The sequence below is a fragment of the Neltuma alba genome, unplaced genomic scaffold (assembly GCF_004799145.2).
Source record: "Neltuma alba isolate B1F8T4 unplaced genomic scaffold, ASM479914v2 tig00007687_pilon, whole genome shotgun sequence".
In the NCBI taxonomy this organism is placed as follows: domain Eukaryota; kingdom Viridiplantae; phylum Streptophyta; class Magnoliopsida; order Fabales; family Fabaceae; genus Neltuma; species Neltuma alba.
This window is the reverse complement of record NW_021634845.1, coordinates 1-22,430: the sequence shown is the minus strand read 5'-3', so window position 1 is coordinate 22,430 and position 22,430 is coordinate 1. Positions and strand designations below refer to the sequence as shown.

The following is a 22,430-nucleotide window of genomic DNA, read 5'->3' as shown; positions in this document are numbered from 1 at the left end:
TTTGTACCTCTCAACTTGTTGGAGGCATGGGACATGCTATCCAGAATAGCCGTAGCATGATCAAAAATTCTCTCAGTCCTCTCTTCCCCATTTGCATGGATTACTTCATTCCGATTACGCCATATAAGCCAACAAATGACGATGAATAGCCCCTTCCAGTAACACCCATCCCCTCTCAGTTTATTTTTGAGGTTTAGTTGAACCCACTTTCGAGAGACCCTGAGAAGAATCGGTCATGCATGGAGGGACAGATAGCCGACATCCATATCGACTTAATGTATATGCAGTCCCTGAGCGCATGGAGCGTATCCTCCGGATGAAGTTTGCATCTATCACAAATGCCGTTAGAATGTAGGTGGCATCTAAACTTGAAATCATTCGTGATAAGGCGTTCATGAGACATCAACCATGCGAAAGTCTTGCATCTTTGAGGGATACGGAGTTTCCATATATCAGTCCAACACCTTGAAATACTACTGACAGCCAGGTTTAAGCTATTATAAGCGGACTTAACTGAAAAGACACCACTTTTGCTCCATTTCCAACGAGCCCGATCCTCCCCATTTCTATCTTTCAGAATTTCTATCCCTTCTTCCACCCTATTCCAGGTCCGTTTAATACCACTCCAAATATTAGAGCCAGTTTTCTTGGAGTTGATGGTCGGGAGAAGGTCGTTGCCACAGCCATACTTGCCTCTCATAACCTTAACCCATAGCGAATCACAATTTTTCACTAAGCCCCAGCCTAGTTTCATCATGAAAGGCGTGGTTCTGCTGCTTCAAATGTCTCATCCCAAGGCCTCCAGCTCTTTTTTCTTTACAGACCGTTTCCCAAGCAATAGGGTGCATCTTTCGTTTTTCCTCAGAAGGCCCCCACAGGAAGTCACGGGACTTCTTTTCAATATTATTGCAGATAGTTGCAAGAAGGTTCACTGTTTGCATAGCGTATGACGGAATTGTAGTGATGACTGATTTCACCAAGGTATCCCGCCCGGCAAGAGAAAGTCGAGTTGTAAGCCAGTTGTTTCAATCTATTGCGTATTTTGTCAAGAATAAAATGATACGTCCCAAGAAGTGATGCGATTATGATGTAGAGGCACACCAAGATATCTTCCAAGGTTGTTCGTTCTAGTAAAGCCCAAGGCTTCGCTCAACTGGTTGGATCTGTTGTGGTTAATGTTCCTTGAGAAGAATATCCTCGTTTTGTTCGCATTAACCTTCTGGCCCGAAGCAGCACAAAAAACATCAAGACAGCTCAGGATAACCTCTACTTGGTCCATGCTTGCTTCTGCAAAAAGCATCAAGTCATCAGCAAAGAATAAGTGAGATATAGGAGGGCCATTCTTACCTAGCCTAATTGGCTTCCATGCTTTATCAGCTACTTTCTTCTGTATAATGTGAGCAAGTGTTTCCATAATAATTACAAAGAGATAAGGAGAAATGGGTCTCCCTGCCGAATGCCACGAGAAGACTGAAATTCCTCAACTTTGCTACCTTCCCAAAGGATTTGCATAGAAGGGGTTGTGATGCAGTATCAAATTACTTCTCTCATGGAAAGCGGGATATTTAACTCCTCTAGGCAGTTGAGAATGAACTCCCACGAACACGATCATAAGCTTTCTCCAAATCAATTTTGATCGCCATGAATCCCTTCCTACCCTGCATGTTCCGCATAGAATGGATCACCTCTTGAGCAATAATTATATTATCTGAACTGTTTCGCCCCAGAACGAAGCTGCATTGGTTTGGTGAAACTACCTGGGACATGTAAGGTTTCAATCTATTAGTAATAATTTTTGTAATTAATTTATAAATAATATTACAGAGACTAATAGGACGAAAATCCCGAATGGTTTCCGGGTGCTCCTTTTTTGGAATGAGGATGATGAAGGTATCATTCAGTCTTTGAATGCCGCGAGGGTCAACAAAACATTGTTTGACTACTTTAGTTACAGAATCCCCGATGGTGTCCCACTGGTTTGGTAGAAGAGGGCATTCAATCCATCTGGACCAGGTGACTTAAGAGCTCCCATTGCAAAAATAGCATCCTTTATTTCCTCATCAGAGATGTCGTTATTTAGCGAACTGAGCAATAAATGATCGAGCTCCGGGTAAGTGAAACTGTCAATCAAAAGGTTGCTGCTTTGTCCATCTTCCGTGAAAAGATTAATGAAGAAATTAGTGGCCAAGGTTTGATAGTCTGGGGATCATCAATCCACTCTTCATCGTTGTTTTTAATCGCTTCGATTTTATTTCTTTTCCTTCTTCCATTGGCTCTTGCATGGAAATATTTGGTATTTTTGTCTCCCAAGGAGTACCAAGAATTTTTAGCTTTTGAGCCCAAAGTATTTCCTCCTGTATAAGAATGTCTTCCAATTCTAGCCAAAGGCGTCTCTGAAGAGAGTCAAGAGAGGAGGAGGATCCCAAATGGTTTTGAACTCTAGTGATGCCATCAAGACGCGCCATGAGACGAGATCTTTTCCTTCCTAGATGGCCATAAGTTTCATAACTCCAGCTGGTGGCATCCGTAATAAAATTATTAACATTATCTTCCCATTATTTATTTTTGTCCTAGGCCTCAATGACCATACAGGAAAAGTCTTCATGCAACACCCATGAAGCCACAAAACGGAAGGGCCCTTCAGTAAGAGACTTCGGTCTCTCTGGTGTAGTAGTGAGAAGAATTGGTCGATGATCTGATTTGAACCAAGGGAGGTGCTTCACAGTAGCAGAGTTGAAAACCTCCAAGAACCGATTGTTAGAGATAATACAGTCTAAACGGCTTTCACAAACCTCCCTTTTCCAAGTATAGAAAGGACCACTACAACCCAAGTCATTGAGCTCCATAGCCTCAAACCAAGTCAGAAAATGTTTGTCTACTGGGGTGGCATGATGTGCTGTAGAATTCCATTCATTTTGATAGAGTGTGGCATTAAAGTCACCCCCTATGATCCAAGGCCACTCATCACTGGGGCGAAGTTCTTCAAGAGAAGCCCAGAGGTGACGTCTCAAATTTGGATTTGTGCTAGCATAGATCGAGGTAATAAACAGCTTCTCTCGTTTCCCTTCTCAATAGGGCATGAATAAATTGGTTCGATTTCCCCAAAATAGTTGTAACTATATCGTCTTCATTCCAAGCGAACCAGATACCGCCTCTCCTACACAAAGTCCACAATATCTAACTTTTCAAAACCCAGGCTTTTACAGCGTTTCATCGCTTATTCACCATTGCATTTGGTTTCCAATAAAGCAATAAAATTAATAGAATATTTCCTACGGATCTCCTTGATAAGACTCGGGAGGGCTCTTGCCCCAGTACTCCTACAGTTCCAAAATAGGAAGTTCATTGAGCAACTGGTGGCGGGGGTTCATAGTTTATAGGCCCCGTAGATGAAGTAGTAGATATAGTTTGCTGATTAATATTCGCAAGATTGACAAAGTTTGCTCAGGAGTTAAGCAAGGAGAGGTAGGGTCATCTTCGGCTATAGTAGAAAGTTTGGCCGAATGAATACACGTGGCAGGAGAATTTTCAATGTTCCCAGGTATTATTGATCTTGTGTTTATACTCTGTCCTTCCTCCTCCATAGGTTCCCCACCGTCGCCGCTTGAGAGAATAGAGAAAGGATTTACGAACTGGAGAAAGTGTTGTCTGCTGTCTTGCTTATGACCAGGTATTGGGCCGGCCCAGGAAGCAAAGTTCGTACCTTGAACATCCACTCCATTGACTTTTGAACTTTCTTCACTTGCTGTTTTTGATCCTTGGCTAACAGGGACCCACTTACGAAAAGATTTCTCCTCTATTCTGAGATTTTTGGATGCTCTTGATTCTGTGATCGTTGCTTTAGGCACGTGTTGCGTTGACTTGGAGGGGCTTGCATGGGAACTTCTAAAATAAGTATTCTCTTTATTAGATCGCGGAATATCCTCCCTTCCATGCATATTGGTGGCCGATTTTGTGGTATTTCCATAATTGCGTCGCCGTCGTTAAACCAAATTCCAGGAGCCAAAAACCTCCACGTTTGCCGATGAGCTTTCGCCGGCATTCAATCTTCTAGTGGCCTGGTCACGTTCTCTCTTTTGATTTCCTCCCGGAGAAGGTTCTAGCGTATCGCTTCCTTTTTCCCCCATATAGGGAGTCTTTCTGGTACCGACTTGTGTTGGAGGGGCATCACCCTTGTGCGCAGTGCTTTTATTTCCAGCTTGTTCCTTGCTCTCAGCTTGTTGACCAACAGGTTTGTCGAGGCATACATCTCGATGGTGCCCATATTTTCCACAGCAGAAGCAGATGAGGTGTAAAAGGCCTGCTCCTTTATCTTGTCCAAGTTGTCCAATCATTCAACTATACAATGCATACGAAATTTATCATAAACTTCATTATTTGCAATTACAAAATATATTTAACAATTATAAATAGTATGATATCTAGTAACAGCACATATAACTCATGACTTCTTATATTTCAATAAAAATTCAAATCCAATGTTATGAAGTTAAATTATTAGAGTTATCCAAACAGTTACCGTTATATCAATGTTATGCTACATCAAATATTCCTCTAATCCTTAATATAAGATCTATTTAACTAATTTAATTATATTAAAGAAGTTAGGTAAGTTAGTTAATTATAAAAAAAATATGACATTTTTTCTAAAATATCATAATCATCTTTCTCAATATCTCCATTTCTTCTCCTACTTAATTATGATTAAAGAAGTATTAATAAGAATAATTTAAAAAAATTAATAAATATAAAAAATAAATCTTCTATTTGGGAGGAAGACCAACTCAATAATCCGGAAGAGTACTAATTAAGTAGGTGAGAATTTGATTTTCAACGAAACTTCGTTGATGGCAATGAGGTAGTCAGCTGTGCATGCCCCCGGTAAAGTTCAATCATAGAACTCGTTGGCCCAAAAAAAAAACAATCCAGTCATAAAACTCACGAATCAAACATGATGACCCAAAAAGTTTTCTTAAAAAATATTTTTATATAAATTGAGATTATTTTTTTATATATTTATTTCGTATGTTATAAAATTATTTTTAAAATTATTATTTAGTTTCTACCCAAATACTCTCTAAATATATATATAAAGAAAGAAATAATTTCAAACATGCACATAAGCATATACTACTTCTAATTCTTGATATAAGAGCTATATAATTAATTTATAGATATTAAAAAATTAGTTAAATTAATTATATGTAATAAATAAGTATTGTGTTTCTTAAAATATCACTATTAGTTATGTGCATTGCAATACCCACTGATAGAAATTTCTTAACATATGTAACTGTTGTAGAAATTATTTAGAAGTAAAATAAAAAATATTAAAAATAAAATGAACTGAAATATATATTTATATTTAAAAATAAATTGAATATTTAATTTACTCTTATTACTCCTTTAGTCCTATTTATAAGATTCAGAGAGAATTTTTTTTGTCCTATTTATAAGTCACTTCGTTAAATTTTCAGTATGAATGTATTATTTTGTCCTTCATTTATTATGGTGTAACTAGTTATCCTTTTTAAAAGGTGTATATATTAAATATGAGTAAAGTTGAAAAATTTTATATTTTAATGAAGATTTAATACATTTTAAGATTTTTCTTAATCTATTTAAAATATATTAGAAGTACTTTATAAATAGGATCAAAGGAGTACTACCTCTGGTACTTAATATAGGATTTCGTTTAATTTTTATTTTGATCCTAAATATAAGATTCCAATTTACTTTGTTTCTAATAGTTATGCATTTTTTTCAAGATAGTCCTTCTAACAATAGTAGTTCTAGTCAATACACTTGACTAGTAAAGATATTTTAGAAAAGACAATACTTATTTATGATAAATAACTAACTTAATTTTTTTTTAATCTTTTTAAATTAATTAACTAGCTTTTATAATTAAAATCAGAAACAGTATTATACATGTGGGTTACACTTGCGGTAGCATCTCCGGCGGGGGTGAGTGCGGGTTATGGTTATTAATTACTACTTGAAAGAGGAGAGAAGATCCAAAGAGATTAGGGCGACGTGGGTGTGTATAATTAATTAACCCCGTGATCACATTCATTAAGGTAAGGCCGACAGGTCTGCTCAGCCGCCGTACGCCCCAATGATAATGCTGACCTTCCCGAACGCCGCTTTTGTGGCGCAGAGATTCCAAGGCATCGCCATTGAAGAAGCAAACAATTTTAATGCTCATCGCCCACATTGCCACTGAAGAGGTTATCAGTTTTAGTACTCGTCCCCACGTCACGTTGCAATGCTGACCTTCTGGACTGTTGTTTTTGAGTTTTTGTGGAGCAGAGATTCCAAGGCATCGTCATTGGAGAGGTAACTAGTTTTAACGCTCAACAAAATAATAAATATTCTAAACTTATTATTAAGTTTAAAGTACCCATTAAATAACGAGCATCGAAATTATTCCGCTCAAGAGGCACATCGACGTGTCCGGGGTCCACGTACGTCTGCCAGCTTTCCTCTCCATCCCCCCTCCTATATAAGGGAGCCATCATCCCTCGATTCTCCGCATCAGATGGATAACATTAACACTATGTGGGCGGTATTGTGTGTGCTGGTGTGGTTCCTGGTGGGACGGTCAGCCGCAGAGGAATGCGGAAGACAAGCAGGGGGTGCCTTGTGCCCCGGCGGCCTCTGCTGCAGCCAATATGGTTGGTGCGGTTCCACAAATGAATACTGCGGCACTGGCTGCCAAAGCCAATGTGGCACCGCCCCTCCCTCCGGTGGCCTCTCCGGCATCATCTCCGGTGACACCTTCAACCAGATGCTCAAGCACCGCAATGACGCTGCCTGCCCTGCCAGAGGCTTCTACACCTACGATGCCTTCATTGAAGCCGCCAAGTCTTTCCCCGCCTTCGGAAGCACCGGCGATGTTGCCACGCGCAAGAGGGAGGTCGCGGCTTTCCTCGGCCAAACTTCCCACGAGACCACCGGTGGTTGGGCCAGCGCTCCCGACGGTCCTTACGCGTGGGGTTACTGCTTCAAAGACGAACTGAATGCGGCGGCCAGTTACTGTGCCCCCAGCACCCAGTATCCATGTGCTGCCGGCAAGAAATACTACGGCCGCGGACCCATCCAACTCTCCTGGTACATACAGAACATATGTGTGCATCATTTTAACTTATTTGATATGTGCTGATGGGTTAGGGATGAGTAAATGACAGGAACTACAACTACGGGCCGTGCGGAAGAGCGATAGGAGCGGACTTGCTCAACAACCCGGACCTGGTGGCTAGTAATGCTGTGATATCCTTCAAGACAGCTCTGTGGTTCTGGATGACGGCGCAGTCGCCGAAGCCATCGTGCCACGACGTCATTACGGGGAGATGGACACCCTCCGGGGCTGACAGGGCGGCGGGTCGGCTTCCAGGGTACGGAACCATCACCAACATCATCAACGGAGGGCTAGAGTGCGGGAGGGGCCAGGACGCGAGGGTGGCGGATCGCATTGGATTTTACAAGAGATACTGCGATATACTGGGTGTCGGCTATGGCTCCAACCTCGACTGCTATTCCCAGAGGCCATTCGGCTCTTCCTTGCTCATCGACGTCATCTAGATGATGACATCTCAGTCTCACTGATCTCTCATGTGTCACTCTGCCCTTCTCTACTGTTCAATAAAAATAAAAATAAAATTATCTCTTTACACTATTCTTTCCCATTTTCATTTTTCAATCCCTCTCCAAGCACCGCACACCTTGATTTTTGACTAGAAAAGGCCTATGTGTTGTCGAGATTCGAGAAAGAAAGAAAAGGTCGAGCACCTATTATTGGGGCTTCAAAATTTGGTTTATACGCAATCAAAAATTCAAAGAAGGAAAAATTCTATAAAAAACAAATTCATGAAATTACCATTTTCTAATTCAGGAGTTGAAAATAATAGAAAAAATAATACCTAATTTAATATTTAATTAGATGGCCAAAATATCTTTATATTAAAAAACATATAAAAATTTATTAATATATAAAAATTTATTAAACTTGTTATTGTCAGTACATTGACAATAACAAGTTTAATAGTATTTTTCAAATATGATGCAATGATATTTTAATTATTTAATTATATTTATAAAATATTATATTAGGCATCACTTTTTTTTCCTGTCATTTTTAAATTTTAAATACCTGATTTAAAATATTATATTTTTCAGTTTTTTATTTATTATTTTCCCTTCAAAGTATTTTAAAAGGTAAGGACCAGTTTCGGCCTTTCGGGGACTAAAGCCAAATAGTTCAAATTTAATATATGCGGGTTAAATCTAAATTTTTATATTTTTGTTATTTAAAAATTTATTCTTCATGATCCAAAATAAATTTAAATTCTTAACTGTAAATTTTTTTTTAAAAATATTTAACTTAAAAATTTTAAATTTAGACCATTAAAATTACATATAAATAGTATATATTTCATCCTCACAACGAAATGCTAAAACTAGTTCCTTTCAAGTTCATGCATGTAATTAATCGGATTTTTTCACGGTTTTTTCTGGCCAAAGACTTTTTCACGGTTGATCTTTGGAAGCTAGCTGGTGGGTACCATCTTTGAATGTGTACTCAAATAAATAAATAAAAAACTATCTTCTGTCTTTAATATAAAATTTAAGTATCTAATGTTTTATAAATATATTTTATGAAAATTATGTGAATTTTATTATAATTAAATAATATATTTTAGATTTTTCAGTCACCCAAATTAGTTAAATATATAGCTCTTTCATAACGGAGCAGAGGAGCCATTAGTATAGCGACAGGGAAAATAAATAAGGAGACGACTAGGCGAGACTGAGCATTTTGATATAGTAACATTTGACAGGGGAAAAAGGAAAGGACAAAAAACTGACCATCAATTAAAATAGCATTATTTTGGCCCCAAAAAAGCTCACGTTAGATATTTTGAAATCTAATAATGGAGAGATCGAATAGCACTGTTCATTTATTGTTGAACAAGACCTTGGCAAAAGAGAAAATTTACTCCGCAACATTTATTCTTGACCATCCTCTCTAGTATGGTAGAAAAGGCATAAATATATTGCAAAATATATTATGTGATATTATCCAAAAATGTATTCTGATTTGGTCAAAAAAATGTATTCTGATAATCCAAAAGCTAATTTTTAAAGTAGTAGTTATTATAGATGAAGTTTTTTTTTGGCCGCAGATGAATTTATTGTTATTACATATAAATAAAACTGTTAACACGGTTAAAGTAAACTAATCATTCTTTATATTTTAAAGTTTGATAATTAATTTATATAGTATTTTGACTAAAAAAATTATATGAAAACAACGGGAATGAACTCATTTAATTTATATAGTATTTTAAAGTTTGTTGGAGGAATGGGGAAGGAAGTGCAGGGGACTACTCCATTCATGGCAGAATGCGTGGCACTGAGAGAAGCTTATCGTTATTGAGATGGACTGTGAGGTGCTCTTTAACTTGGTTCGAAGAGGTGCTTTGGAGGGCTGTGAGTGGCAGAGTTGGGAAGTGATGTGTCCTTTTCCCTTGTTGCAAGATAAGGTAATAAGGCTGCAGATTTTTGGCGGCATGCCCACTATATTACAAGGTTATTGGCGTCCAACATCACACATCTGAGAAGTCCCTAAAGCATACTATACATAAGTACCCTAGCTTGGTCAAAACACATGAGAAGGCAGAGGTTGATAATTCGTTTTTAACATAAACTAGACGCCATACCCGCGTGTTGCACAGATTGATTAAGCACTAATAGTGTTATTATAGATTTCAATATCAAAATGCCAATAATTTTTTTTGTATATAAACTAATATCACATTCAAAAATTAAATTTTAAATTTTGTTAAGAAGTTAAATGATAAAGTGAATCAATGACAGACTCTAAATATAAAAAAAGATAATGCTCAGCAATTTTAACGATCTCAGATGCTCCTTGATCAGATTAGTATCTAATAAATTCCTATGGATAAAAATCGTTAAATTTTGAATCCCTTAAAAAATTGTGATAATCTAAATTTGAACAAACCACTTGATTAAAAAACTAATAAATTACTCTTCCGATCCTTAATATAGGACCCAATTCTTGAGTTGGCTTTGGTCCTAAATATAAGACCCATTTCTCATATTTATCATTTTTCTCTAAATTACCCCTATGGATACTCCCTCAATCATAATCAAGTAGAAGAGGGAGAGAGGGTATTAAGAAAGATGATTATGGTATTTTAGGAAAAATGTGTCACTTTTTTTATAATAAACTAACTTACTTAACTTCCTTAATCTAATCAAATTAGTTAAATGGGTCTTATATTAAGGACCGGAGGAGTACTATGTGAAACCGAATGATTACAAGGGCTAAAGTCAACACCCTAAAATATTTTTCAAAGTGCATCTAAAATTTAGCACCCTAAAATATTAGTAGTGCACCTCCTATTATATTAAAAATTCATCAATCCCACCCCAGGCTACTAATTGTTCAACATCTTGTTCAACCCAAAAAAAAAACAACATAGGTGTAAATAAGGGAAATATGGTATAATCCTAATTGGAATTTGTAAAAACCTTGTAGTAATCATAATCTTTTCTCATACTCTCCTAGTTTTATTTATAAGACAAAGAGAGAAGATATTTTTTAATCTTATTTATAGGGTAATGAGAGAAATTTTTTATATGAATATACAATTTTATTCTTCATTTATTATTATGTTGACTCCATTTACATAAGATATATTGTATATTAAATAGGAATAAAGTTGAAAATTATTAAATTTTAAATAAAAGTTAATAAAATTTAAGATTTTTCTTGTTTTGTGTGAAATATATTGGAAGTGATTTTTTTTGGAGAATGATGGCGTGGAAGCGGTGGAGCATGAAGTGCATGCGGATGATGAGGTGTCCGGGGAACGAGGCGGTCCTCCGAATGCTTTTGAGTTAGCCAGCGAGATTGAGGCCCAGTTCCGAAGGGCTTCCGAGTCTGGCACGGAGATCGCTAAGATACTTGAGGTGGGAACGCTTCCATCTTATCGAAAACATGTGGCTTATCAAGGTAAGTCATCCGCCTTTTCTGGTGCAACCCGGCTCTTTTTCATTTTCTTAACTTCTCTTAAATTCAATTATTTCCTCCACCATCCATTGTTGTTATCTTGATCTGTGTATTATTTGAGGACGTTCCTTCTTTTCAGCGTGCCCTTCACTAATTTGTGCCAAGTACTACTCCAAGTTCTTCGAGCGTATATTGCATGCATTGAATTACAGTGTCAGTGATTGATTTGAACTTGGTTTTTTGTGCTGACGTCAAATTATTATGCTTGCCCCTGAACTTTGAATTTTATCAATCCATATGAACCAGCTTTTTCCAATATGTCAAAATTAGTTGCTCTCCCGTTGTCATTAATGGTGTCACAACCATCGATCTCCAAAGTATACAAGATTGGTCCTAGGAGCTTGGAACTTGACGGAGATCTGTTGACGAGGTCACGCAACCTTTCTTCTACATTGCAGAAACTTCATCTTTGGGAGAAGAAACTCTACAAGGAAGTAAATGTATGCTTTTATTTTTGAATTTTCTCATGATATTTTCACCAAAGAGTCAGAAGTTTCTTACACAATATGCATTTAACTGGATCTTCGGTAAATTGAGTCGAATGCGTACTTGCTTACCAGCATCTCGTTTATCTTTAAATAGCCTATATCTGTGAACTCTTTGTGGTTTTTCTAAATGCTCGTACATTAGGGTTTAATCATTCGTATCTTTTCTTTTCGTTTCTACCTCGCTGTCTTGTTAATCATTAGAATTCATTTATTTATTTGTTTATTGATTAGCTCCTATGTTTTATTTTAGTAGGCAGAGGAAAAGATACGAGTCTTGCATGATCGAAAGTGTCGATTGCTGAGGCGTTTGGATGACAGGGGTGCCGATTTTCACAAAGTTTATGCAGCTCAAACTTTAATTAAGAAACTATCCACAAAAATAAGAATGGTCATTCAGGTTGTTGGTCTGATTTCTGTGAAGATAGATAAGATAAGGGACGAAGAACTGTGGCCCCAACTTAATGAATTGATCCAGGGGTATGTGAAGTTAAGATCTTGCAGCTCTATTTGTACAGCTCATGAATATGTCTCCATTCCTCGCCGGCTATATGTTTTTACTATCTAACATGGGAGCATTCTCTATGAATTTTTGACTAAACATGGTTGTTATTGTAGGTACTTTCCTGTTATCGTTTTGTCAATTGCTTATATATGTGTGTATGTGTAGGTGCCAATCTTCAGTTATAGAATCCTTTTTGTTTTTCTTCCACTTGATTGTTAGAATTTAAAGACAGCCTTGTGAACTTGTGCATGACCATCAAAGGTGATATGTTTTTAAAACAAGGTACAAAACGAGAGAGGGAAAATGTGATTGTTATTGAATTTTCATCATTAAGACTGAACTTAAAGTGTGAGGATCTTGTATAAATTTCAAGGCTTAGTTCGGTAGACTACTTCAATTCGATATAATAGTTCTAGCATGCTCTTATTTATTGTTCTTGCGTTTTTCGTGGTTTTGATATAAATTTCAAGGTTTAGTTCGGCAGACTACTTCAATTCGATATAATAGGTCTAGCATGCTCTTATTTATTGTTCTTGCATTTTCCGCGGTTTTGATGGGGTCGTATTCTGCCAATTGACTCTTACATATCCTTGGGGACATGTATATAGACACGTGAAATTTTGTTTATATGTAGAGTATTCTATTAGTATGTTTTGTTTCCTCTCAAGGTGCGGATACAATTTTTTTTTTTTGCCTTTTCAGGCTAGCGAGAATGTGGAAAGCCATGCTTGAGTGCCACCAAATACAGTGTGAAGCAATGAGAGAGAAGCCGGAATTCTTGCTTGGATGGCATTCAAGAAGAAGAGTGGCATTGCTGATGAAGCTACCAAGCAACTTGAACAAGAGGTGATCAACTGGACTTTGCAATTCTCTAGCTGGATGGGTGCCCAGAAAAGGTATGTGAGAGCACTGAATAATTGGCTTCTGAAATGTCTGCCGTATGAATCGGAAGAAACAGCAGAGGGTGTAGGTGGTTTTTCCCCTGGTAGAATGGGAGCTCCTCGTGTATTTGTAATATGCAATCGATGGTCCCAAGCCGTGGAGAGAATATCTGAAAAGGAAGTTGTGGAGCGTATGTATGTGTTTGGCAGGAGAGTGCTTCAGATATGGGAACAAGAGAGGTTGGAAATAATGCTTGAGAGGGAAGTTGGGAGAAATGTAGTACAGGGAGATGAGCAGAAGCTACAGAAGCAAATACAGGAAGTAAAGCAGAAAATGGTGGCGGCATTCAGGGAAGTTAATGATAGTCTTTCTCATTCTGAAGATATCATTTGTGATGAAGAGGACAAAGGTGGGAGCACTAGTTTACAAGCAGGCCTGCGGCAAATTTTTGAGGCCATGGAGAGCTTCGCAGGCATCTCCGCTAGACTTTACGAAGAGTTGCTACAAGCAAGTGATATGGAGGAAAGAGCCAGTGCAGAGCATATGCATGCGTGTTAAGTGATTTCACAGTGCTGCATATATATACACATATGGCGGCATAGGCCGTGGGAAGCCCTTTACTTCTGCCCTTTTTTTACTTTTCACATTTTGGTACTAGATATCCCCTAAGATGTGAGTCCGCCGTGGTGTTTGACCACCAAAACGGAAAAAAAAAAAAAAAAAGAGAGTCCGTGATTGCTTGTTTCCGAACCAAGCATTCTGCTGCATGAGGGGCCACGCTTTTTGTGTCCTTTAATTTAGTACACTACTGTGATGATAGGCGTGATGGATATGAAGGCCTGATTAACTATGCTTATTATCTGCACATGTTAAGGAAAAGTTTTCATACTATGACAGTTTTCAGTGCAAAGATTAAATGATTAAAGGGTATCGTAGAGAAATTAATACATTTTTAAGAAATAACTAATTCAATTACTTTTCTAAACCAGTAAATTAATTATCCAGTTTCTATAATATCTAAAGTTAATAAAAAAGTACTTATAATAGATACTTTCCTTTCAATTAAATTACTAGAAGATTTGGCATGTGGCGATCTTTTCCATTTTTCGTTTCCTATCTCTGAGAAGTGCTAATGAGTTGTGAGATTAAATGTACTGAGCAATATGTAAAAAGAAATTCAGCATATATACCATTTCAGCTTAATTTTTTGGTATGTTACAGAAAAGATCAATAACCTGCCAAGCTAATAGATGTATGTATTCTCATTGGAAGAGATGCGCATATTTAGTACTACCTTCGGTCCTTATTATAAGACCCCGTTTGACTTTTTGTTTGGTCCTAATTATAAGACCCTAATCCATTTTGTCTCTCATATTTATGTATTTTTTTCCAAGATACTCCTTTTAATAATGATAGTTATAACCAATATACTTAATTAGCAAGGATATTTTAGGAATGACAACACTTATTTATTACAAATAACTAACTTAACTTACTTCCTTAATCTCCTCAAATAAGTCAACTGGGTCTTATAATTAGGACCGAAGGTAGTATTTAATAGTGCTTCAAATATGATTATCTCTAATAAAAAAATATATATGCCAGCCAAAAAAAAACGCTGCGTACAAAAGAGCATGTAATAGTTAATGTGCAATATGACATTACATTGGATTAATGAACATGTTTTTTCCTGCTATCCAAGTAGGCTCGTTTGTTTAGACTCCAACGAAATAACTAGGGAGAGCCAATTGCACTGCTTATTGGGCACCCCTTCTGATCTCTCACGATTCTCGGTTCTCTTGATCAAATACCAAGCTGTGCCTTTTGGATACGTTGCCCTCCACCTCAACTACTCATATGTTCTTAATTAACTGCCCCTCTTAACCAACAAATCATACTATTTTCAGTTTTAATTATAAAACTTTATTTATAAACTATAAAAATAAAGTCTTATAATTACAACCGGATGTAATAATTATTAGCTTCTCTCTCACAGGAATGATGATGCATGGAGTACGTGCGTGCGCTTTTGGGAAAACATATCGAAGTTTTTAAATGCTAGGATATTTAATGAATCATTGAAACTTGTAGTCCTTAAATTTGCCCCAATTATTTTGACCAAAAATTTGCCTCAGTTATTGATTCGATTTTTAAAGTTTCATTTTTATCAATCAAGTCCTTTCATCACCGACAATTTCATATTCTTAGTAATCTCATTGGGTTGGCAGCTTCTTCTGCAATCCATCAGGAGTTATCATTTCTGAATTAAAAACTACACGTGCAGCTAGAATTGTATATATCTTCAGAACACATCTAGTTTCTTTCGGCATATTTTGCACGTACTAAGAAAAATCTTAAATTTTATTAATTTTATTTAAAATTTAATAATTTTTTAATTCATTTCTATTTAATACACATTATACATCATGTAAACAAAATCAATACAATAATAAATGAAGGGTAAAATTATACATCCATATAAAAAAATTTCTCTTGTTACCATATAAATATGACGAAAAAATATAACAAAATTTCACCCGCAATTTCATATTCTTAGTAATCTCACGGGGTTGGTAGCTTTTTCTGCAATCCATCAGGCGTTATCATTTCTGAATTAAAAACTACACGTGTAACTAGAATTGTATATATCTTCTGACTACATCTAGTTAGTTTCAACATGTTTTACTAAGAAAAACCTTAGATTTTATTAACTCTCATTTAAAATTCAACAACTTTTTAACTTTATCCTTATTTAATATATATTATACTTTATGTAAACAAAATCAATACAATAATAAATTAAGGGTAAAATTATATATCCATACAAAAAATTTCTCTTGTTACCATATAAATAGGACCAAAAAATATATTTTCTCTCTGTCTTATAAATAGGACCAGAGCCAGAGGAGTATATAAGTTAAAGAGATTTGATTGGTGAAAATTAAATTTCTAGAGCCAAATCAACAATTGGGGCAAACTTCAGGGGTTAAAAGTTTCATTGTCCCTTCTATATACTTACTTTTCTTCCGCACATGCCTCATATATCTCTGTAGGCATGTGCTTGAGCATTGACACTTTCCTCCCTTATGCTTATGACTTGGAAGGCCTACTTCTTTATCTTGTCCAAGTTGTCCAATCATTCAACTATACAATGCATACTAGATTTATCATAAACTTCATTATTTGCAATTACAAAATATATTTAGCAATTATAAATAGTATGATATCTAGCAACAGCACTTATAACTCATGACTTTTTATATTTCTATAAAAATTCAAATCCAGTGTTATCCAAAACAATTGCCTTTATATCAATGTTATGCCACATCAAATACTCATCCAATCTTTAATATAAAATTTATTTAACTAATTTAATTATATTAAAAAATTTTAGTAAGTTAGTTAATTATAAAAATATGACATATTTTTTCTAAAATATCATAATCATCTTTTTTAATATTCTTATTTCCTCCCCTACTTGATTATAATTAAGAAAGTATTAATAAAAATAATTTTAAAAAATTAATAAATATAACAAATAAATCTTATATTTATGATGATAACTAACTTAATAATTCGGAAGAGTACTAATTAAGTAGGTGAGAATTTGAATTTCAACGAAACTTCGCTGATGGCAATGAGGTAATTAGCTGTGCATACCCCCGGTAGAGTCCCATCATAGAACTCGTTGGCCAAAAAAAAGAAAATCCAATCATAGAACTCGCGAACCAAGCAGGATGACCCAAAAACGTACAAAGGGGTGTTCGAAATGCTCAAAAGTATTTTTTAAAAAATATTTTTATATAAATAGAGATAATTTTTTTTACATATTTATTTCATATGTTATAAAATTATTTTTAAAATTGTTATTTAGTTTCTATCTAAATACCCTCTAAATATATATAAAGAAAAAATACTTTCAAACATGTATATAAGCATATACTACCTCTGATTCTTGATATAACAGCTATATAATTAATTTATAAATATTAAAAAAATTAATTAAATTAGTTATTTATAATAAATGAGTGTTATATTTCTTAAAATATTATTATTAATATGTATTGAAATATCTATTGATAAAAATTTCTTAACATGTATAATCATTGTAGAAATTATTTAGAAGTAAAATAAAAAATATTAAAAATGAAATAAACTGAAATCTATATTTATATTTAAAAATAAATTAAAATTTTAATTTACTCTTATTATTATACAAGCACAAGAGTGTGGGTTATGCTTGGGGTAGCATCTCCGGTGGCGGTGAGTGTGGGTTATAGTTATTAATTACTACTTGAAAGGGGAGAGAAGATCCAAGGAGATAAGGGCGATGTGGGGGTGAATAATTAATTAACCCCTTGACTACATTCATTCATTAAGGCAATGCCGACAAGTCTGCTCAGCCGCCGTAGGCCCCACATTATAATGAAGGGGTGATCAGTTGCAGTACTCATCCCCCACGTTATAATGCTCGCCTTCCCTGCTGCTTTTGGGGAGCAGAGATTCCAAGGCATCGTCATTGAAGAAGTAATCAGTGCTGATGAAAATAAGCACGTCTGAATTATTTATATTTGACTTGAACGATCCAAATTTATAGTTTATAATTAATTATTTTTAAATAAAAAAATATTTTTTAAAAGAATAATAAATAAAAATGATTTTTTATTTAAAATTTATATATATTAAAATAATTATTTTAAATAAATAAAAATAACAAATTAAATCCCAACTATTTAAATAAAATATAAACAATTCGGATTGATGAGTTTGATGAAATTGTTCCGCTCAAGAGGCACGTCGACGTGTCGAGGGTCCACGTACGTCTGCCCGCTTTCCTCTCGATCCACCCCCTTCCTTTATAAGGGAGCCATCATCCCTCGATTCTCCGCATCAAATGGATAACATTAACACCATGTGGGCGGTCTTGTGTGTGCTGGTGTGGTTCCTGGTGGGAGGGTCAGCCGCAGAGCAGTGCGGAAGACAAGCAGGGGGTGCCTTGTGCCCCGGCGGCCTCTGCTGCAGCCAATATGGTTGGTGCGGTTCCACAAATGAATACTGCGGCACTGGCTGCCAAAGCCAATGTGGCACCGCCCCTCCCTCCGGTGGCCTCTCCGACATCATCTCCGGTGACACCTTCAACCAGATGCTCAAGCACCGCAATGACGCTGCCTGCCCTGCCAGAGGCTTCTACACCTACGATGCCTTCATTGAAGCCGCCAAGTCTTTCCCCGCCTTCGGAAGCACCGGCGATGTTGCCACGCGCAAGAGGGAGATCGCGGCTTTCCTCGGTCAAACTTCCCACGAGACCACCGGCGGTTGGGCCAGCGCTCCCGACGGTCCTTACGCGTGGGGTTACTGTTTCAACCAGGAACAGAATCCGGCGAGCAGTTACTGTGCCCCCAGCACTCAGTATCCATGTGCTGCCGGCAAGCAATACTACGGCCGCGGACCCATCCAACTCTCCTGGTACAAACAGAACATATTTGTGCATAATTGTAACTTATTTGACATGTGCTGATGGGTTAGGGATGAGTGAATGACAGGAACTACAACTACGGGCCATGCGGAAGTGCGATAGGAGCGGACTTGCTCAACAACCCGGACCTGGTGGCTAGTAATGCTGTGATATCCTTCAAGACAGCTCTGTGGTTCTGGATGACAGCGCAGTCGCCGAAGCCATCGTGCCACGACGTCATTACGGGGAGATGGACACCCTCCGGCGCTGACACGGCGGCGGGTCGGCTTCCAGGGTACGGAACCATCACCAACATCATCAACGGAGGGCTGGAGTGCGGGAGGGGCCAGGACTCGAGGGTGGCGGATCGCATTGGATTTTACAAGAGATACTGCGATATACTGGGTGTCGGCTATGGCTCCAACCTCGACTGCTATTCCCAGAGGCCATTCGGCTCTTCCTCGCTCATCGACGTCATCTAGATGATGACACCTCAGTCTTACTGATCTCTCGTGTATCACTCTGCCCTTCTCTACTTGTTCAATAAAAATAAAATCATCTCTTCCCACCATGCTTTACCATTTTCATTTTTCAATCTCTCTCCAACCCACCGCACACCTTAGTTTTGACTAGAAAAGGCCTATGTATTGTCGAGATTCGAGAAAGAAAGCAAAGGCCGAGCACCTATCATTGGGGCATCAAAATTTATACACAGTCAAAAATTCAAAGAAGGGAAAATTCTAAAAATATATATATAAAAAATTACCATTTTCTCGTTCAGGAGTTGAAAATAATATTAAAAACAATGTCTAATTTAATATTTTATAAATATAATTAGATGATCAAAATGTCCAGTTTATTAACAAATTTTAAACTGATAATAACAAATATTAAATAATAAATAACAAAAAATATACTAATAATAGTAAGTTTAATAGCTTTTTTCAAATATGATACAACGATTCTTTAATCATTTAACTATATTTACAAAATATCATATCAGTTATTATTTTCTTTTATGTTATTTTTAATTCTTAAATAGCTGATTCACAATATTATATTTTCAGCTTCTTTATATATTATTTTCCTTCAAAGTATTTTAAAAGGTAAGGACCAGTTTGGGGGACTGAAGCCAAATAATTCAAATTTAATATATGCAAGTCAAATTTAAATTTTTTAATTTTTTTTATTTACAAATTTATTCTTCATGATCCAAAATAAATTTAAATTCTTAACTGTAAATTTTTGTAAAAAATATTTTAATTTAAAAATTTTAAATTTAGACCATTAAAATTATATATGAATTGTATATATTTCATCCTCACAACGAAATACTAAAACTAGTTCCTTTCAAGTTCATGCATGTAATAATGGCACTTTTTCACGGTTTTTTCTGGCCAAAGACACTTTTTCACGGTTGATCTTTGGAAGCTAGCTAGTGGGTACCATCTTGAATTTGTATTCAAATAAAAAAAAATACTATCTACGGTACTTAATATAAAATTTAAGTATCTTTATAAGGATATTATGTATATTTTATGAAAATCTTGTGAGTTTCATTATAATTAAATAATATATTTTAGATTTTTCAGTCCCCAAATTAGATAAATATATAGCTCTTTCATAACGGAGCAGAGGAGTCATTAGTATAGCGACAGGGAAAATAAATAAGGAGACAACTAGACAAGACTGAGCATTTTGATACAGTAACATTTGACAGGGGCAAAAAGGAAAAGGACAAAAAACTGACCATCAATTAAAATCGCATTATTTTGGCCAAAAAAAAATCATGTTAGATATTTTGAAATCTAATAATAGAGAGATTGAATAGTAGTGTTCATTTATTGGTGAACAAGACTTTGGCAAAAGAGAAAATTTACCCCGCAACATTTATTCTTGTCCATCTTCCCTAGTATGGTAGAAAAGGTATAAATATATTGCAAAATGTATTATATGATATTATCAAAAAATGTATTCTGATTTGGTCAAAAGAAATGTATTCTGATAATCTAAAAGCTAATTTTTAGAGTAGTAGTTATTATAGATGAAGCTTTTTTTTGGCCGCAGATGAATTTATTGTTATTACATATAAATAAAACTGTTAACACAGTTAAAGTAAACTAATCATTCTATATATTTTAAAGTTTGATAATTAATTTATATAGCATTTTGATTAAAAAAAATTAGATGAAAACAACGGGAATGAACTCATTTCATAAAAAAAAAAAATTTGGAAATAGCCCCGAAAACTTGAAGCCAGGTTAGGGACCGTTTTAAATTATGGGTAGCCTTTTCATGCCTTTGATCAACAAAATGACATTGATTTTGGAACAAAACGACGATGCGCTTGTCATCAGCGGTAGGAAGTCAAACGTTGTTGGGGCAGGATTGAGGAGACTTGGAAAATTGGTTCAGTCTTATCTTTTACCGCTTCAATGCCGTACACTGTGGGGCTTTCCTCCTATCCGCACGCCACCAGCTTTATTAATTATTATTATTATTAATTTTCAAATCTTGACTAACTTTTTTAGGAAATTACAAACTAAAGTAATTCAGATCCGACCACAATAGAACCTATATAAGCGGCGACCCTATCACCCTCAAAAGATCAAACCCATGACTTTTAGTCAAACTGAAATAATTCTTAGTTTCTTACTAGTTAATCTAAGTGCTCCATAGTCCGCTAACTTAATTATTGATCCTGGTGTTGGCTTGCCTTGAATAATGCTTTTCTTTTTACCCAAAAGAAAAAAAGCTTTCCTGCTCCAAAACTACGAGTGCATACGTATGTCTACGTCTTCTCTTTTGTGTTTCCGCATGTTGTTCTTAATTATATGCTGTGAAGTGTAAAATACAGCTAACTAATTAAAACGCAGCAGGGAAGATCCGGCATCAGGGCGAAGATATGTGGGTGTTGAATTAACCCGCAGCCGCCGCAGGCCCCACAGTGCCTCACGTTACCCTTGGAATATATATCCAAGCCAATAAGTTAGCAATCTTTCCTCTATGTAACTATAAATATAAAGGAGGTCAAATCCCAAGAGATAAAAGATTAAAAAATGTGGTCAGTCTTGTGGGTGCTGCTCAATTCATAGCGGGAGGGTTAGAAGAGCAGTTCGGAAGACAAGCAGGAGGTGCCTTATGCCCCGGGGGTTTATGCTGCAGCCAATTCGGTTGGTGTGGTTCTACATTTGACTACTACAGTTCTGCTACTTGACAAAGCCAATGTGGCGGCAGCGGCGGTGTCCCTCCCGCCGGTTGTGTCAGCGCCATCATCTCCAGGGACACCTTCAACCAGATGCTCAAGCACCGCAATGACACTGCCAGAGGCTTCTACACCTACGATGGCTTCATTCAAGCCGCCAAGTCTTTCCCCGCAAGAAGGAGATCGCGGCTTTCCTCGGCCAAACATACTCGTGGGGCACCCGAGCACCATTTTATGTGATCCCAGCACCCAATATCCATGTGCTCCTGGCAAGCAATACTATGGCCGCGAACCCATCCAAATCTGCCGGTACATATGATAGAGAAGATATGTGATCAGTCTGCATAGTTTTAGCTTATCTGATATACGCTGATGCGGGATGAGTGAATGATGATAGGAACTTCGACTACGGACGGTACGGAAGAGCCATAGGAGTGGACCTGCTGAACAACCACGACCTGGTGGCAGTGGTGCACTGTGGTCCTGGATGTCGACGTCGTCATGGGGATGGGGACCGCCGTCGCTGACAAGCGGCGGGCGGGTCGACTTGCTGGGTACGGAATCATCACCGGCATCATCAACGGAGGGCCGGAGTGCGGGGTTTGAGGATCGCATATATAGGATTTTACAAGAGATACGGCGACATCTAATCCCAGAGGCCATTGGCCTTTTCCTCCTCACTCGTGCACGCGGCACGCCATCTAATCAATCTCATCTCCCTTCCTTTGCAGTAATAAATACTCTTCCGCTTCAACTAATTATTGAGTTAGTTTTTAGTCTTAAATATAAGACCTATT

General features: G+C 36.7%; 2 protein-coding genes and 2 pseudogenes across 2 annotated transcripts; all 4 read left to right on the top strand.

Moving 5' to 3' along the window:
• The first annotated feature begins 6,541 nt into the window (after positions 1-6,541).
• On the top strand, positions 6,542-7,665 carry LOC114753085 (endochitinase-like). The gene is made up of 2 exons (XM_028941752.1): positions 6,542-7,113; positions 7,191-7,665. Exons 1-2 carry the CDS (start codon positions 6,542-6,544, stop codon positions 7,582-7,584), a joined length of 966 nt encoding a protein of 321 aa, XP_028797585.1. The 3' UTR covers positions 7,585-7,665.
• Positions 7,666-9,440: 1,775 nt separating this feature from the next.
• LOC114753086 (uncharacterized) lies at positions 9,441-13,531 on the top strand (annotated as a pseudogene).
• A 4,321-nt stretch (positions 13,532-17,852) lies between these two features.
• Positions 17,853-19,015, top strand: LOC114753088 (endochitinase-like). The gene is made up of 2 exons (XM_028941753.1): positions 17,853-18,439; positions 18,517-19,015. The coding sequence occupies exons 1-2, from the start codon at positions 17,868-17,870 to the stop codon at positions 18,908-18,910; spliced, it is 966 nt and encodes a 321-aa protein (XP_028797586.1). The 5' UTR covers positions 17,853-17,867; the 3' UTR covers positions 18,911-19,015.
• Positions 19,016-20,741: 1,726 nt separating this feature from the next.
• LOC114753087 (endochitinase 1-like) lies at positions 20,742-22,367 on the top strand (annotated as a pseudogene).
• Positions 22,368-22,430: the final 63 nt, after the last annotated feature.

What these genes read in the sequence shown, in the direction of transcription:
- LOC114753085 (XM_028941752.1), top strand. Translation starts at nt 6,542, where the DNA reads ATGGATAACATTAACACTATGTGGGCGGTATTGTGTGTGCTGGTGTGG. An exon ending in GGACCCATCCAACTCTCCTG is followed by an intron (nt 7,114 to 7,190) that starts GTACATACAGAA and finishes AGTAAATGACAG; the next exon opens with GAACTACAACTACGGGCCGT.
- LOC114753088 (XM_028941753.1), top strand. Translation starts at nt 17,868, where the DNA reads ATGGATAACATTAACACCATGTGGGCGGTCTTGTGTGTGCTGGTGTGG. An exon ending in GGACCCATCCAACTCTCCTG is followed by an intron (nt 18,440 to 18,516) that starts GTACAAACAGAA and finishes AGTGAATGACAG; the next exon opens with GAACTACAACTACGGGCCAT.